The sequence below is a fragment of the Felis catus genome, chromosome D1, assembly GCF_018350175.1.
Source record: "Felis catus isolate Fca126 chromosome D1, F.catus_Fca126_mat1.0, whole genome shotgun sequence".
Lineage (NCBI taxonomy): Eukaryota > Metazoa > Chordata > Mammalia > Carnivora > Felidae > Felis > Felis catus.
The window spans coordinates 72,571,775-72,591,795 of NC_058377.1; the positions used below are offsets into that span (position 1 = coordinate 72,571,775).

Genomic DNA, 20,021 nt, shown 5'->3' on the forward strand with positions numbered 1-20,021 from the left:
TATTTTGGTCATGAAGGAATATTTGCATATGTATAATCAACAGGAAAAAAACAAACCACAGGAGCAGCCTTGGCATCACAATGACGTGTACACTAGCAGCATATTGGTGAAAGAAATGAAAACAAAATATTTTTGAGGCATAAAGATATCACATAAAAATGAAGCAAATTAGGGGAATATTGGTTGAATCCCAGAAAAGATAATCCTTATGAACATGAAGGAATGCTGTAAACTGTAAGTGAATGCCAGTAACGGAGTTTGTTAAGAGATTCACGTTATAGTCAGTGCTCTGCAAACTCCAGCCACTGGCTCTTATACAGCCTAAAAGATTAAAATAAAAATAAACATGGCATATCTTGTCTCCTTGAAAACATTCTATATACACAATTTTATTACACTGAGGAAAAAAAATACCAGGGCCTGATATTCCTTGAACTGTCAAAATACAAAAGAAATGAAAAAAAGTCTTTGCACAGATGTAGCAAAGCACTAGATTTTTATATTTTGGCAGGTGCTCAATATGCAGCCCACATAATCACATGTTAATGACTGGAGTGTGTTAATCAGCATGCATACCTGATTCCTTCTTGCCCAAGGGGGAAAAAAGCCAACTATACCAGAGCATGTTAATGTTTCTACTTTTGATAAAGATTTTGATAATATGCTAGGTAAGAAAACTTTTCCAAAAAGTGTATTTAAAGATGTATTATATAATTAAAGTTAATAATAAAATAATTCCAGTTTCCATAAACATCAAGATATTTTCAAGTAGCATACCAGTAATCATTTTGTTTAATGTAAAGAACCCAGATTTGGGAAAGATCTTTTTTTAAAGATCTACATTTTTTTTATTAGCAGGAATGAAACATTGCACATAACCAGGGTGTAGAAATACAAAGATGATCATTGTGTTAACACTAGACAACATCAGTTGTCTGTTTCACTACCCACACCATGCAATAAAATATAGTTTTACTTTTGGTTCAAATTGTAAGTACATTTCTGTCATTAAATTTCTGAAATAGGTTTAAAAAGAGACAGTACTATGTACTAATACAGTTTCAAATTTACAGAAAATGGGAAATCTACCACAGAGCTTCCCGGAGAACATTGTTTCATAACTCAGGAGACAAGGGCAGACAGTTTTTCACTTGTTACCAGAAGTCTAGGTTTGAAATTTACTTAAATTGAATGAATTTCCAAAATCTTAAAATGAGGAGTAGTAACTAAATTTTCCAGGAAGTCTAAACCTTGTCAGTTCATGGGTTCTTTTCCTGTGATTCACAGACCAAGCAGGTACAAAAAGATGCACATAAATCTTGTCTTAGGTGTTAAGATTACAAAATGGGACCAGGCAAACTAGTGGATTTCACTATACTTTCTAAAGTACAGTCTCAATAAAAGTGAGAAAATACATTTCATTTGGGTGTTATTTACTATCTTAAATGACTAAATCTTACCAAAAACTGGCAACACCTCAAGTTTTTAAAATCTTTTAAAAGCTTAAAAAATTAGAAATCTTCTAAAATCCTATCACAACATAAATAATGGTGGAAAAGGATTAAATCCTCACTCAAAATTCCTGGACTATGTTATCATGTATGACAACAGCTCCAATCCCAGTCACAGTACAAAGTTCACACCAGAATTTTTATGACTCAAAATGAACTGCATAGAACACTCCAGAGTTGATTAGCAACTTCTTTGGACTAAAAGCAAGAAAGGCAGAAAAGAGAAATTGTTTGCGAGCAAGACAGTATTGTTCCTAGTATTTATTAAATATCCCAACATGCCTATGACTATTTTCTTTCAATTACAGCAAAGGCCATCATTGGCATCTTTTATTTACACTGAAAAAATATTTTTAAAACTTTCCTAAAAGATAAAACTCACTCAGGGGAATTTAAGTAGATCTCTAAAATACGAAGCTCTGATATTCTGGGGCTGAAGGTCCAGCATGGTTATTTTTACTTAATTACACCAGAAATTGAAAGGCAGATGCATATAATCCCATTTTGACTTACATTACATATCAATATAAGCATGCAAACAAGAGCACAACAATCTTGTTGTCACTTTTTGGATCTTGTAAGAGATACCGTTGGTACTCTGCCCACATCCTCATGGCCTGCCCCAGAAGTCACCTGCAACCAATTCCCTCTTAAGTAAAAAGCTTCTGTCCTCACATGGGACCATTTTCTGTCCAGGAACAAGCCTACCCTTGGCCCTCTTCCTTGATCTTCACAATTTCATTTCCTGTTCATTCTTAACTAAATTTCTGCTCGCTTGACTAACGTCATGGCCACAAGGCTTAAAATACTCTCCTCAACTTCTGTGTGAATCCTGTCCTCTTCAGAATCTAGGGGAACTTGAAGAATAACCTCTCTAATTGTTCACTCTTCCATTTACCCTCAAATTCTCATGGGCACTATTGCCATAATTTTCCTACTAGGTGTCCTTGTTTCTGGTATTATCTCCCACAATCTGTATGCTGCACAGCAGCCAATATGATTTTTAAAACATAAATCAAATCATGTTAGACTCTTGCTTAAAATCTTCCAATGGCTTCCTGTTGCACTTGAAGTAAAGCCCAAACACCTCACTGTAGCCTGTGATACCCCCAAAGTCTGTAGCATCTGACTTCCTCTTTGATTTCATCTCATACCATTCTCTCTCACACCCACTCCATTCCAGTCACTCTATTGTTTTCTGTTGTTCAAATACACCAATGAAAAAGGCTGCTGCACTTTCTGTATATTCTAGCTGGGTGTCTTCCCCCAAATTGCTGCATAGTTTGTTCCTTCTCATTCAAATCTCAACTCAAAAGTCACACCTTCAAACAGACCTTCTGGACTGTTTAGTCATTCTTGATCACATTTTCTTATTTAATTTTCTTTATTCCACTTATCATTGTCTGACATTGGCTCACTCTGTGAAACTTCTTTATTGTCTGTAATACTACTAGAAGTTCCAGGATAGCAGGGCTCTTTCCTGATTTATTCATAAGAAAGTCCCTGTGCCTGGAACTTAGTAGGTGCTATATATTCAAGTAATCTTTAGGAGACAATAGTTACACACAGTATCGTTCTTCCAGTCACTAAATATAACCATAAAATGTTCCTTCATCCTTGTTAACATTGAATAGAACGATACACTACACATTTTTTCCATGAAGAAATGATGTGAAGTTATTACTGTCGAATGAATCAGTCCTTATGGGAACAAAAACACCTATCAGGAGACAGTGTCAATATTCCTCTGGGAAAAAAAATGTACTGGCACACCCATACCATAATGAAAATAGTAGTGGCTGTATATAGTGAAAAAGGACAGTAAATTTTTATTTACACTAGCTTTTCAGCCTTCAAATGGAATTTATCAATTTACATGAAACTTAAAATCAAGAATTTTGGTGTCTATAGCATAAGCTATTATAATTAAAATCAGAGCCTAAAACTTTTTAATCTCAAATTGGTCTTTGAATGTCAAACTCTAAAATTTCTATTCTCCTTTGCTTATGCCACAATGAATTATCTTCCTTGTTCGAAACTGTGGGGTCTCATATTTTGTTGGAACGCCACGTCAGAATAATCAGAATTTCAACATTTCAAGATTTTTTTTTTCTAATCAGGAAGTGGGGATTAGCAGAACTTCTCTGCTTTGTCTTTACCCCCTCTTTACAGTAAAGCTCTTCTGTGGTCTTAATATTTCAAAGTTAAACCCTTCCTGAACCCAGGAGATAAGAAATTTTTAGTGACTGTTTCTAACTGTTCATGAGTGAAGGCCATCAAAAAAATTAATAACTGGAAACTGAATAGGTGCTAATAGAATTTGTGTTACTGTTTTTTACTTTAAAATTTTGTTTCTCCACACCTATTTTATGGGGTTCAATTACAGTGGGTAACAAGTATAAGAGAACAACCAAGTTTCACTTAACATCATGACAATACTTTTGGATTCCTAATTATTTGAAAGTGGAATGAGGTAAAATGTTTATTAAATTTTACTTTAGTCATCTCCCCACGCCAACACATACACACACATGCATGTGTGCACATATACATGTATGCATGTGCGCGCGCACACACACACACACATATACACACACTCTATATGTAGGTTTTCAGGACTGCCCAGGAACCTAAAATCCTTTCTATTGTTTTTCTTCCCCATAAAGAAAAACTGGTTGGTGATATGATACTTGCAGTGTAAGTCATTACAGGTCTGATGCTACAGTTGTTACACATTATTGAATCTATCGAATGAAAAGGGAGCACAAAGGGAATTTCCAAATGCAGCTGCTATTTCCCATTTGTTAAATCCTTTTATTATACCATATAAGTACACAGCTGGGAAATACTATAGAGTGGGAGTTAAAACAAAATATTTTGGCTTCCAGACATTCAGAATACACAAAGGCTCCAGTGGAAAGCAGTGCTTGATATCAAAAGAGAGTGAAAGTTTGAAAACATTTCCAGCAAATATGATTTCTTTTATACTAATATATAACATATTTGCGAATTTAAACTATTTTATACAACCATAAATCCCTCTTAATATAAATTTGGTAAGCAAATTATTAATATCTATTTTCTGATAAAAGTTTAGATCATAAAACTTTGCAAATAACTCACTGAAGCAATTTGGCACTTGCCAAGATACAAACAAAATTTTACAGTTCTCTAAAGAAGTAAAATTTAAAGGGTATTATTTCTGCCTCAACCTATATTTTTCAGCTTCATTACTTTTATTTGTCCATGACTATATTTGGCATAAGTGGTAAAATGGATCTTGAGTCCATCCTTTCTCTCTATCCCATTTGCCCAAACCACTACCATCTCTTAACTGGACTTCTTAAGTAGGCTCCCAACAGGTCTTACTCCTTTCACTCTCTCTCCTTCCCATCCATTCATACTACAGACAGAGTGATTTATCTGCAATGTTCTAAAACCTTTCAATGATTCTCCATTGCACTTAGATGCAAACCTCATTTCCATCACATAATCTATATGGTCTTGTTGGATATAGCCTCTACCAGTCTCTCCAACCATATCTGATGCTACCCTGTAACCTCATTCATTACACTCCAGCCACTAAGACTATCTTTCATTTCCTGATACTCAGCTATATTTTTCTCCCCTCAAATATTTCCTCCATGCTGTTCCCTCTGCTATTTTTACTCTTTCTTCTAAACTTTGTCTGGCTATTCCTATCATCCTTAAGTCAGAGAGGGCATCCCTATCCATCTATTCTAAATTAGGTTTATCCCATTATGTTCTCACATAGCATTCTGCTCTTTTTCTTCCTAACACATGTCACAATTTTAATTATATACTTATGTATGTGTGTTTATTTAACTTCTGTCCCCTCTCCTAGATATTAGTTCCATGAAAGCATAATCATTCATGTTTTTTTCCACCACAATACAGCCAGCACCGAGTAGAATACTGAACCCAGAAAAGGTGCTCCATAAATATTTGAAGACATAAAAATAAAACATGGCCCTACTATCTTCTCGAAAAGCCAGTGGCAGTGACCAGCTATTTCACCCTTGCTATCTTGGAAGTACAAAAATGATTAAGTTCAATCAGAAAAACTTTTAGTCTTGCCTTATTATACTTTCTCTTTCCCCCATGTAAGGAAAATAAATCTTCCAGTGTATCTATTAATTGTGTAATGATTATCCCCTGTGAACCTAAGTTCACAGTCTAGAAAAGTCTTATTTTTCTCCCAATCTCCTACTTTTCACCTACTGTTACAGAGCACTAGTTGTACCTGCAAAATCACCTGAGAAAGAAAAATGTCTGCCTCCATAATTTATGGAATCAAGTCTTCGACATTAAGCATTAAGCACAGAGCAAGAATTTAAACATAGGTTATCAGTTGTAAAAGTGTTTTTAAATATTACCTTATTTTTTTACTAAAGAATAAAACTTTTCATGACAGGCCACTTAAGATATCTTTCATTAACATTAACCAAAAGTTAAGAAATGTAAAACAGGTTTTCAATTCCTACTCTAATAAAATATGTTAAGGTTTTGGTCAGTTGTAGATGCTAAAAAAATGGACATTTTTGCTTTAAACGAGACAATGCCACTTACCGTGGCCTCTGTTTTGATGGCTAGAGACAGAATTTAGCATGGGAAAGCTGGCTAAGACACTCCATGGATCTGATGTTTCTACCTTCAGGGCAAACTCCTGAAGTCTGATTGAATGATACTCAGGAGCTTTGCATGTCCTTTTGAAATTAATGTGTAGGCACAAAGTGAGAAAAGCTTTATCATAAATCAAAAATGACCATTAAAAATGATAAATACCTGCATTTCCTCCACTGAAGATGTATTCACCATATGACCTCATTCACATAGACATGTTTGCTTAATACAATATTTCAATGTTAATACACAGCCACGCTTTATTTGATCGTACCTATTTTGTGTTATTATCAAGTTTACCACCTTATTAAGAAATTCAGAGAGGCGCCTGGGTGGCTCAGTCAGTTGAGCGTCTGATTCCTGATTTTGGCTCGGGTCATGATCTCATGGGTTCATGGGTTCAACCCCCACATTTGGCTCTGCGCTGACAGTGCGGAGCCTGCTTGGGATTCTCTCTCCCCCTCTCTCTCTGCCCACCCTCCCCTGCTCCCTTTCTCTCTCTCTCTCTCTCTCTCTCTCTCTCTCTCTCTCTCTCAAAATAAATAAATAAACTTTAAAAAAAAGAGAGAGATTCAGAAAATAAGATAACCAAACCTCCCCCAAATTAAATTAAATATCTTTTGGCAAGTTGACCTAAGAATGTATAAAAAACTAAATCAGAAACCATTTTCCAATTTTTCCCAGTTACTAGCATATTAGTAATATTAATAATATACATGGTGTTTGTTTCATGATCTGAACACAAATAATTCTATGATATGTATTTTGAGCTTTCTCTAAAACATGTATTTGTGATGAGGCCATACCAAAGGACACGCTTAGTGACAGTGGCCAGATTTTAAAAGCTCACCATTCTTTGCTGAGACGACAGAACAGTGTCCCAGTCAGCATCTTGTTGAATGGTATTGACAAGTGTTGGTAGCTCCTCAGAGTGAGGTTTGTTGTGCATTATGGGGTGCAGAGGCAGATGGGAGGCCACATGTTGATCACCGCCCTCTTCCTTTTCCCTTGAGGTCAAATCTTGGGTCATGGCTTCCTCTCCATCAGCTGCACAGGCAAATGGAGAGGTGGCTTGCTTGGAAGACATTCTTCTGCAGGACAGAGAGAAAGAGCATGGGTTCAAAAAGTCTGTCAATGACAAAAGAACAAACCATCCCTTACATTTGACTAATTCAGGAAAAAAAGTAGGGTCTCTAACTTCAAGTTGTTTATGAGCTACCTTAAACCACTGATAAAAATTCAGCTCATCTGTACCACTCTCCCTCTCTGCTTTTAACCCAGCAAACCTCTTCCTAGTAATTGCTACACATCTTCTCCCTTCTCTATCCACAAATGAAATTTCCATGGAATAGTTTTTCATAATGTATAGTATATGCATATGTGTATTTTTCCTCCCAATTCTCCCAACTAGATTATTAGCTTCTTAAGAGTAATTCAGTTGATGGCTAACAATGGGGGGAAGGGGGGAATAAATAAGTGAATAAACTGGCAAATAAGCCAGTTTAAGAATAATTTCAAAGTACAAATATCCAAATTTCTCTTATGCTTTATGTAAGAACAAAAGAAGTCTATGTGGGAAAACATAATCAGGAGAATTCACAATACATGTTGAAAGTCCTAAGCAAATTTGGTCCTGACTTTAGTTTATACCTTGTAAACTACACCTATGAGTGCTAGTCCTAACATTGTTTAGTGTCAATCTGATCCTTTTCTAAAGATCTTCCAAATGTGTCAACTACTTTAACTTAACTTTTAAGTGGCATATTGATTGAATGGCTGATACATTAGTCTTAGGACAATTTTATAACATTTGAATAGAGTATATGAAATACCTATGCCTCTATTTTATATTAGAAAGTACATACAAAATTCAAAACATTTACTGTGAAAATTGTAAAATGCCTACTATACATCATATTTTTTTTTAACTGCAGAAACAAGAGTGTCCGGGTGGCTTAATCAGTTAAGCATCTGACTCTTGATTTTGGCTCAGGTCATGATCTCAGGTTCATGAGATCAAGCTCTATGTTGGCCTGCTAGGGATTCTCTCTTTCCCTCTCTCTCTGCCCCTCTCCTGCTTGCTTCTCTCTCTCTCTCTCTCTCTCTCTCTCTCTCTCTCTCTCTCTCTCTCTGTTTCTCTCAATAAATAAATAAATAAATAAACTTAAAAAAACTGCAAAACAATTACTGTACATTCATCTATGTACCCACAAGTAAACATTGACTGCATTCTGCACAAGGTCTCCATTCTATGCTTTATCAACATGATTTTCTTAGCAAAATGTTTAGAAACAAAACCATCAAAAGTTTATAACTTAAGAGACAATTGAGAATTTTTTCTAAAACTTTATGTTGTTTTTGGTTTATAGCATCTTTAGCTCTAAAACTGCTGTGTAACGAAGGAATAAAATCTCCACCTTAATTGCTCTTTAACATTAATTGATTTCATACCATTTTTTAAAAAATGCACAAATCAGTTAACATAGGAAACCACATGAGCATTTTTCAAATTAGCAAATCATTAACTTGCTAGTACTGTTTCTACAGACAAATAAATACTGATTAAAGGGTCTAGAAATCTGAGATTAACAGTTAAATTTACAAATCTGTCACATGCTTTCATGAATATTGCAGTGAAGGAAATATCAAGTGCAAAGAAAAATAATTAAGTTAATTCCAATTTAAACAGTAGTTTTTATGTAGCAGCCCATGTTTCACATAGGATTTAACAGCTAATGCTAAATTTCTCACAATTAATGAGGGGGTTCAGATTTAGTATCCTACAGTGAAAAAAATTAATATAAGATCAGCTAATCTAATTATGCACAGTTCTAAATAAAAGTATTACAGGCTTTTGAAGTGCTTTGAAACATATTAAAATGCTGATACCTACTTATAATAATCATTCTACAAATAATAAAATTTCATCCATTAGACTTGATACTAGAAAATAACATGGGGAAAAGGAAGTGCAGAAGAACGTCTATATTCTCTTTGAAGGGAAAGAAATCAAATGTCCTAAAGAGTACTATATCAAAGAATCAGATAAGTATATTCTTGACTTATTTCTATCAGTACTCACAAATAGAAAAATGTATATGCATGTGTAGAAAATGTTACCAAAGGATGTTTCTTATTGTACAAGAATCACTGTAAAATCCTACAGTAACACCAGGCAAATTATAACTGGTCTGCAAGTTTATCCAGAGTTTACCATGAACAACAAGAGTGTTTTCATAGTCCAGATAATGATAGTGCCAATAATGTAATCATTCACATGGAAAACAAAAGAATGAATTTACTGCTGCTTTTAAAAACAGTTACATACAATTGGAAGTCATAAGGCAAAACTCAGAGTGACTTTAGCTCCCCAACAAACATCCTCTTATTATAAAGTGACTTGGCTCCTTCCAATAGCAATATCTGTGATTGTTGCTTTAGTATAAATTAATCATGACACAAAACCCAAAATGAAAAGTCTCTTAAGAATAATTTCAAGTATAAACTGCACCAATGAACAATAGTGCACAATCCTAATTAAACACAACCGTGCAGCTGTAAAAATAGACTAAATCTGTCCAAAGCTGAGTTGAGTTTAAAGGCTGGTTTGTTAGAGTGTTTTCTTAAGGAAGGCTGGGCCCTCAGTCTTAATCAGCCAATAAATTATTTCCTGCAATTACATTAAATAGAAAATTATCTTCAAATGGGGAGTGTTAATTGAAAATCAAAATTCAGAGGGAAGTTTAGAAATTACACGCTGAATACAATTAGTGAGGAAAGGCTTCACCTCTACTTCATCAACAGTCTTCTGGTGATTCCTCCAGTGACCATTCAGGAAAGCTACCTATTTATAACATCACACAATTTGTCTTTTATTTTGCACCTCCAAATACAAATGTCTATCAAGGTTGCAAATAAAAGGTAGGCTGCCAAAATAAAGCAAAATTAAATTTGACTGTTCATCCTCAGTTCACACCATCATTAGGGGACAAGGAGAGGGGGAAGGTAGGACAATAATGATAATTGTTAACAACCAAGGAGGGCATACTCAACTTTGAAACCCTTCCCTTTAGCAAAGGAATTAACATTTGTGTTCCAAGAAGAATACTTTACCATATCATATTTTATTTAAGTGCTTGAGCTTACTGTAGCTCTCAGCATGTTGTTCGGAGAGAAAACAGTGATTTTTTGTGGTATTGTCCCCCTGCAGGCCATTTCCTTCTGATAAAATTGGTGGGCTTCTTTCATTGTTGTTCTTGTTGTAGTTTGGTAGCTTTGTTGTAGTTTTAAAAGGAAAATGTGTACAAATTCTTTTTAAAATACAGTTTATTAAACAAGTCTTAAATTTACTGATTATTAGATTCAATTTACCGATTCCTTTTTGCACAATTACTTTATTAAAGAATGCTTCAACTTCCTGATTAAATCCTCATTCATTTCTTTACTTTGGCTTTCCCTTTTAAAACACTTTACTAGACCAACTGAACTATTCTGGAAGCTGTGAAGATACTTGACTTTTGGTAATGCCTTTACCATAACCATTGCACCATGGTTACTCTCTTTTAGAAACTCATAAATCAAATACACACTTGTTTTAATGTTTTAAAGTGTCACGTGGGATGTTTACTTTTATTTTTAATGCTCACATAGTAATTTTTCATTACCAAAACTTTCACCCCCAGCATATTAGAACAGCATCTTACTTTAGCTGCTGTCATATAAAACTAATAAGCAAAAGAATCAAAATCCTTGTGAGATGGTCAATTTATATATGACTTTACTTTGTTTTATTTTTGCACTATTATAACTTAAAAATCATTCAAATGAATTGTTTTTTTAATTTGTATTAAAAAAAATCTCCCTAGTTATACCCCCTGAAAACAGGGGTTTATAATGGAAGTGCTGACACAACCCTAACTAAAGCAGCGCAAATGTTGCCGCTATAATACACAAAATCAAGTTCTATTATTCTAAACTATCCTCGCTCATGGGATTTTTCTTTACTGTGCTCCCAGCCAAACTGCTGAAGCATGAAAAATTTAAATGCAATCAAATGCGCCCAATTCTACTTTACTAGAACAAGTGTCTACAGTGGTACAATCTTAAAAGGAGATGCAACAGATTTGTTTGGTGTTTTTTTTAACTGTTTATTTATAATACAGTGCATTGGAGATAAAATAAAAGAGGAAATTACACTCACATGGTACTAGTGTATTGACTACACAGAGTACATTATAATCAGAGAGAAAAACTACATTGTCAACTTATCACATTGGTTAAACAAGATGGTTTTCTGGGGCATAGCTATTATCAAGTAAAACCTCCAAAGAGAATTACATATCTTTGGGACACATGAAACTAAATTCCCATCATGTGTTCCCCGAGTTTGAAATGTCTCTGCCCAGAAGATCAAGTGAATTCCCAGGATGCCAGGACATCGTGAAGAACTTCAGGGCTTAGGACTTTTGGGAATGAGATTGTTGGAAATAAGTCTCTAGCAATTGATAATGTTTTCTAGGAAGTCAGTAGGAGTATCTCTAGAAAGATGATAATTATTTTGCTCCAAAACCCCAGTATGAAAGCTGAATGTTTAGGCCATTACAAACTTATTCAGAGAGTACATTTACTTTGTGTTCTTTGACAAGAAATTAAGATTCTCTGGTCCAAGACTTTATAAAATGGTAAGGATGTGCATATGTATACATTAATCCCTCTGTCTCAGAAAATCAAATGTTCTAGAATTTTAAACCAGCCCAATCTGATGTTTAAAGAAACAGTTATTTGTATATGTTTAAAGGTTAGGATTATTTTAAAACAACTTTCTCATAAGGCATCACCGCTTGAAATTACTTTTTTTAACTACTGCTTGGGAAGAATCCATTTCAAAACTATCCTTTCGGATTTAGATAAGTTTCAAAAAGAGCCACTAAATTTATTGGAACAGTATTTTTAACCTGATTTTTAAAATTTATTTCTTTATTTCTAAGATAATTATCAAATGGCATTCACTTTTTAAGTGTATCACATTTATTCAAAAGAAGCTCTGTTTTTAACATAAAGCAACATTTAATAGTTGGTTTACTTAAAGAAAAAATTAAAAATTCAGGACAATATTCACATTTACTTTTGCAACTCAGCCCCAGGCTACCAAGGTAGACTTATTTCAGTCAAATAATTCACTGTTAATTTAATGCTGCAATTGATCTGATACTGAGAAATAAACAACTAATTTTCCAAAAATATAACACAGTGCCTCTCATTTTAAGAAGCATGAGTAACAGATATGCTCAGCTGCCAAAATGCACAATACTCAGGAACCCCTACAGAGGATGCCAGTCCACCCAGCCTAGGGCAAAAAAATTTTTAAACTTTTTTCCTGTACCTCTAATTCCCCGGGTTAAGGATTGAGGGGTGGGGAAGGATCCCAATTCCAGACATTAAAATGAAGACATCCCTTTCAAAGCTTTCCTGCTTCATTTGAGTAAAGCCTGAGGGTGGTTGTTGATTCTTTGTATTGTTTTATCCAGCACTACCTCCACTCCCCAACTCCACCCCCAAACTGCCCCAGGCTTCTGCCAGGTTTTTTTGTCTCTCTTTCATCTGGGGCTTTTGGAAATGAGTTAATAAGTAACTGAGAAAACTCAGAGAAAAAGAAGGTAACTGCCTCCAGAGCTGTGTTGGAGGGTTGTAAACCTATCTTTTAATGTTTGCAGTGGCTCTTTCAGAACATAACATGGTAACATATACAGGCAATATCTGTTAGAAGCAAACTCACTTATTTGTGTTATCTGTCAGATCAACAGAGAGGAGGCAAAAGAAATATGCTTGAGGCCCTTGAAGTATGTCTAAGAAGGGACCTCAATTAATGGATTCTGACTTAGCTAAGCCTTCTAATTTTTCACACCAAAGCACAAAATTGTCTCCAAAGGCCTTCTGAGGTTCTTACAAAACAAGGACTACCTGGAACAGATTCTTCTCAAGTCATCAAAGTTTGTGTTTCTAGAGTTTATATTTAGCTGACAATATTGCTGTCACTTTATATAGCTTAAGACTGTTCTTTGGACTAGAGCTCATATGTCTTGGAATGCTTTGACTCATGAATTGTTTCTCCTGATAATGTTACATCACGTAACCACCTCTGTCTAATTGGTTAGTATCTGCTGGAAGAGGCAGGCAACCAGCCTAAAGACGAGCCTGCTTGCCTGACTGCCTATGGAAAACCAGTAATCATTACATGTGTCTCTGAGTATCAAGTTTCTTCAAGAGATCAAAACAACTTGACTTCATGTAACCTCTATCTGTACTTTTGTTGATAGTAATATTGAATTTTTCTCACAGTTTATGTACCAGAAACTTGTTGGGATCTTTGCTTTGGAAAGCCAGGCCCAGAATTTATAAATACAATCAGTCACTTAACAATACGAACAAAACCAAACAATGGCTACTATAAATACACACTAAGTTAGAGGATTTTAATCAAGCACAATGACTTTATAGCTCAACTGAAAGACCTCTATGTGGCTTGAATGAAAGCTGTCTAAAATAATAGCAGAACGAGTTTATTTATATATGCTTACTTTGAATCTCCTCTTCACATGAAATGAGAACCACAGTTTTTAAAATGAATACCAAACATGTCTTTGTCAGCTTGAAACCAATCCTCTAGTCTGGAAGCCCAATTACAAGTGGATAATATCTTATCCACTTATTAACAAAAATCATAAACCAGAACAATAACTTCTCAGAGAGAAAGGGTAGGAGGCTGTCCCTGTATACTTTTCCATCCTTACTTCTATTTTCACTTTTTTAATATTGCCAGAAAAAAGAGAAAAATGAAAATTGATGCTATATAGATCGTTTCAAAAAATGAAGGCTCACACATGATGACAGTGAACAAAATTACATAAAGAAGTTCATCTTTGAGGTTCTCCTTCAGCTAAATAAAGCAGCAATCCAGCAATTCGTCTCTTTCATGTAAATGAAATAAGGCATAAATTTCAGGTTCCTATCAAATAAGAGGAGGAGGAGGAATGGGGAGGGGAGAAGGAGGGAAAGGTGGAGAGGGGTGAGGGAAGGGAAGGGAAGGGAAGGGGAGGGAAGGGAAGGAAAGGGAAGAGAAACAACCGTGGCTTTGCAGTTCATTTTCAGTTTGTCTACTTAATGAAAACCTCATTGTACAACCCTGAAAACCATTTCCAGCAGGCAAAGTATTTCTGATTCAGCGGAGGTTACACAAGCATCAAAGCAGTTAAATATAGGTGCCAAGCTGCATTGCCAGGAGCTCTTAGTACTGTGAGTTAGTGTTACCTGACAGCTTAGTGAATATAAAATTACTTGTTTCTCCAATTGAAGACAATCAAATTGTCACCTTCCATTGTAATAATGCACAACTAGTGATCAGCAAAGTGCAAACATAATTACCATGAAGAAAACAAAAAATCAAATCTAAATCTCTCTACAGAGTAAACACATCTATCTGGCTTCCCCCAAAAAGGAGTGCATTTTAATACTGACAGCTATGATGCAATCTTTGTTATTTAACAATAAGATTTATTAGTCTCACATTAAATTAAAATAAAAAACAACACGAAAGACCAGTTCACAAAAAGCGAATACAAATACCAATGAGAGCACTACAACTTTCCAGACAGAATACAAGGCCTACAAATTATATTGCTGCCATTTGGGCCAATAATGTTAAGTGTATGTCAGCAGTACGTCCATTATAAAAACCATGCTTTAAGAGATTTCTTTCCAGACTAGAAACCTTTCTGAAGGTTGAAAAAGACAGGTAGGATTGAACCTCAAAAGCTTTTGTCTTCATTTCTCCTTAAAAAAAAAAAAGTTATGCTTCATTTTTGTCTTCTGAAGCGGCGTGTCTTTTCAAGGTTGAAAATTCACCTAACAAAACTGATTTAGTAATCTCTATCCAAGTTTAGAAAAATAACCAAGCATAAGGTACAGGTTCACAATTATTACTGAAATGCTCAGCATCTGAAATTCTTGTCCAAATTTGGTGGCCAGATTGGTCCATTATGAAAGTAATTTCAGTATAACCCACAACTGGGTTAGTATTAAAGCACTGAAAATTTGACCTGTTTCTCCCATATCCTGAAGATTCCTAAGATATAAATACAGATGTTGCTGCAAACGAACTGCTGTTTAAAAGCCCTTTTGGGGAGGCACCTGGGTGGCTCAGTTGGTTGAGCATCTGACTTTGGCTCAGGTCATGATCTTGCAGTTTGTGGGTTCGAGCCCCACACTGGGCTCTGTGCTGAGGGCTTGGAGCCTGTTTTGGGTTCTGTGTTTCCCTCTCTCTCTGCCCCTCCCCTTCTCATGCTCTGTCTCTCTCTCTCTCTTTCTGTCTCTCTTTCAAAAATAAGTAAACATTAAAAAAAAATTTTTAAACGCTCTTTTTGTAAAGTGATTTTATATCTAACTCAAAAGTTAAAACATTCAGATTTACATCATTCCTTCCACTATGGAAAAAACTATCCCATTCTGAAAACACTCCACACATAGGGGCTTTCTTCTTTCATCGATAATGCCCTCCTTTTTTTTTTTTTAAATGTTTATTTACCCTTGAGACAGAGAGAGAGAGAGAGAGAGAGAGAGAGCAGGGAGGGGGAGAGAGAGAGGGAGACACAGAATCAGTAGCAGGCTCCTGGCTCTGAGCTGTCAGCACAGAGCCCAAAGCAGGGCTTGAACCCATGAATCATGAAATCATGTCCTGAGCCGAAGTCAGATGTTTAACCAACTGAGCCACCGAGGCACCCCATAATGTCCTCCTTTTTTATCAGAGATATGTAACACGTCCACCAGCCATTGCCTCATATTCCATTTTTACTTGATACTTGTGTTCTAAATATCATTTTTAATCCTCCAACACATATACAAAAATGGGTCAGTTGAGGGAGAGGGAGAAGCACCGCACTAGAGTGCAAGTGGCATGAATCAGAATCCATCACAACATTAGATTCCCTGAGCTTGAATCTTCACATATGAACTTAGACATTTCATCCTTTATAAATCTGAAATGACCAGCCCATCTTACACTGCGTTCTTATTCCACCACTACCCCTTTTTAGAATGGAAGCATGGTTTGGGGCGCCTGGGTGTCTCAGTCAGTTGAGCGTCTGACTTTGGCTCAGGTCATGATCTCACAGCTCGTGAGTTCGAGCCCTGTGTCAGGCTCTGTGCTGACAGCTCAGAGCCTGGAGCCTGCTTCGAATTCTGTGTCTCTGTCTCTATCTCTGTCCCTCCTGTGCTCTCTCTCTCCCAAAAATAAATAAAACATTAAAAAAATTTTTAATAAATAAATAAATAAATAAACATTAAAAAAATTTAGAATGGAAGCATGGGAAAAAAGGTGAGATAAAGGCACTGGATTGACTGTGTAGCTAAATCAGAAGCAGAATGAGGATAGGAGAAAAAAAGGAAAGCGAAAGTCCAATCTCTAGTTGCAAGTTTTATTGTGATTTCAGATAAATTTCACATCATTAAAAGAAGTCTGAGTTTGAGAAATAAGACTGTTTTGGAAAAGATGTTTTTCCTTGACCTTGCCAACTTTCAAGTCACATAATAAAGCTTCCCCTGCCCCACTCTGGCCCAAGAAACCCTACTTATAAGCTTAACAAAATAAAAACCTCCAGGCACAGAGGGGATGCCATCAGTGTTTTTTGAACTTCAGTGATGAGAACTTAATACATTCCTAAAATATGCTCCTGCAGAATGTTCCTTGCAATATAGTAATAATAAAAAAAGGATCAACAAGAGGAAGAAAAAAAAAAAAAAAAAAAACCTGTTGTCATAGAATGTCTTCTAGTCCCAAGGAGATAAATGCTTGCAAAGATATTATCATAAGCTTATAGAAAGAAAATAGAAAATATTAAAGGAAGAAAAATAAAAAATATTAAAAGATTTTGTTTTATTTTTAAAAAAAAGCCTATTCTGTATATTCCATGAGACTAGGGATCATGTCTGTCTTGTTCTTTACTGGATTGTCAATGCCCCACACAGTGCACACACATTGTAGACAATCAGCATTGTCTACATATCATCTAAAATTGGAAAGAAAGAGAAAGGGAAAATCAGAGAGGGAGAGATGAGCAAACAGCTTATTTTTCAAACTTAAGGTGAATACATAATCACAGAAAATACCACTCATATGTTAATGCTGCCAACTTAAACATTATTCTTTCTCTATGCTCTTTTTGTCAAACATCCCATTCCCTAATATTTCAATCATATAATTTTTATATTTATATACCCAACACTGAGCTCTCTCTCATCATCCTGAAATACAACAGTCCTCAAATGACTGCTAGACATTTATACCAAGATGTACTCTGCTATGTCATATTCAACAAACTTAAAATTAGTTTCATCATTATTTTCCTCAACACTCTCCCTCATTCACTCACACCCAGAAAAGCATCATTCTCGGAATCATCCAATTCAAAACATGACACTGCATCTGTCTCCTCTTTTATTCTTGTTCCTCAGTGCCAGCCTGTCATTAAACGCCACCAAGTATTCTTTAATAAAGTTTCTTCTGCTCACACCTTCTTACCATGCTCATGATCACCTGAGTATTGGGCTTTATTACACCTCATACCTAGACTCTTGCAGCAGGCTCTAAACTGGTTTCCCTAATTTCATCCCCCTGCCTCTCTAAATCAATCTTACTGCCACTCCCTTTATCAAGCCACTCTTTCGATCAAGAAACATCAATGGCTTTCCCCTGATGACAGAAGAAAAAAGTCTAACCTCTTGACTCTGGCATTCAAGGCCCTCCATCCAGATCCAACCAATTTTTCTAAATTATCTTCTACTATTCTACACTGTGACCTTCTATTCTGACTATACTGATACACTTAGACTTCACTTATTGCTGCCTCCTTATCTTTGCTCTGCCTGCCTCCCCCTACTTCCCTCACCCACCTTTCTTATTACTAGAAAACCACAGGAGACTATTCCCAGGAACTAAGATCCACACTTCTAATCACTTCTAATAAGTGCTCTGAAAATTCATTTTTTATGTCACTCATTCAACACTTAATGCATACTATCTTACATAATGTTTTTAAAGAGTGTAATATCATTGTATTTCTTAAGACTAATCCCAACCAGATTACAAATTTTTCAAGGGCAAGGACAAAATCCTAGCTTCTCTGCATTCCCACAAGTACCTAGTATAATATTTCACATAAAGAAAACATTCAATAAATATTATTTTCCCAATTACTTAAGTATTATTAAATGAATTGGCAGAAATAAATTTAGAGGATTATACTTAACCAGAGGATTTAAAGCAAAGCCTCTAGGTTTCTGTACCTAACTTGATTTTACAGAGCTATCGCCTCTTCCCCCATCTTTGGCCAAAAAAATTCATTTCATACCTTAAAAGTACTACATATTCTATGCCAACCCCCCCCCCACCAAATCATCAATCTATGTTGATAGAAACATTAGGAAGATGGATAGATGGACGGACGGATGGATGGATGGATGGATGGATGATGTTAGAGAGATGGCTGAAAAGATACATGAATAGTATTTACTATATGCTTGAAAGTATTAGTCACTGTACTGAGAGCATTGCTACATGTATTACTTCATTTAGTTCTCAGAACAGTTCTAGCATTTAGATAATGTCACTGATCCTGTTTTACAGATAAGGAAACAAAATCAACAACAAAAAAAATTTTTTTAATTAAAATGTGCCTAGGGGTGCCTGGGTGGCTCAGTCAGTTAAGCATCTGACTCCTGGTTTAGGCTCAGGTCATGATATCATGGTTCCTGAGTTTGAGCCCCACATTGGGCTCTGTGCTAACAGTGCAGGGCCTGCTTGTGATTCTCTCTCTTTCTCTCTCTCTCTCTCTCTCTCTGTCTCTTTCTGCCCCTCCCTCACTCACGCTGTCTCTGTCTCTCTCAAAATAAATAAATAAACTTTTTCTAAAAAATTAAAATTTGCCTAAAGTCACACCTCGTAAATACAAAAGGCAAAATTTGAACTCAAGTGATCTAACTCCAGGACGGATGCTGTTAGAATTAAAGGTAACTGACAGTAAATCTAAATGAAATAATTAACTATTTTCAATTATCTGAATTTTTCTTCACTAACACATACTTCCCATAGAATTTTATCTTTAACATTCCAGAATATTCCAGTTAGATATTCCAGATACTCATTTTATCCAAGCTTAGTCAAAGGACTTGCTATCTTTTTCCTTCCCTTCTACCTCTAGGGTTGAAGGTGTCTAATTACTGGTTAACAACTATTAAGAAGAAAAGAAAAGAAAAAGAAAGAGAAAAAAGGAGAGCAGCCAACCCTCTAACCAAGCCATTTGACTCTCATTCTGAACAGTTTGACAACAAAGTTGGTTGTGGAAGTAGTTAAAGACATTGGCACACAAAGCTGAGAGGTTCACTGTAGTTTTATATGATAAATTTCCTAACAAATATTTGTTTGTTGTTACTATCCATCTTTTCCCTAGCTTGCTTTTCTTGGTTAGTCTAGATGGTCAACATTTAATTATATTCTTATACAGACAATTGTGAGATAAAATAAAGGTGTCACTGCCCATTCATTTCAAGATCCAGAGAAATGTGAGATCCAATTTCAACCTTCCAGTTCTTACCAGAAAGGCCACACCAGAAGCATCAGATACAACTGCAGCTGTCTCATCACAAAAGGTGTTGAGGACAGCCTTGAGAAAAAAATGAAATGAGGTACTTGAGCAGTATATATTTAACACACGGCCCACCTAGAGCTCATTTCAGGGAATACCAAGTAACTTAGATATCCTCTTAAAATCTGACTACCATATAACATTATATATACCCTGACTTCTGGGGGAAAGA

At 35.6% G+C, this 20,021-nt stretch overlaps 1 protein-coding gene across 35 annotated transcripts in view; it reads right to left on the bottom strand.

The window, feature by feature from the left end:
• The window catches only part of SOX6 (SRY-box transcription factor 6), a 695,707-nt gene that overhangs the window by 352,395 nt on the left and 323,291 nt on the right, over positions 1–20,021 (bottom strand). For all 35 annotated transcript variants that reach the window (XM_045039006.1, XM_045039005.1, XM_045039007.1 and 32 more), the window contains one exon: positions 7,006–7,246. In XM_045039006.1, coding sequence (XP_044894941.1) covers positions 7,006–7,246 — 241 coding nt within the window. The remainder of the gene's footprint in view (positions 1–7,005; positions 7,247–20,021) is intronic.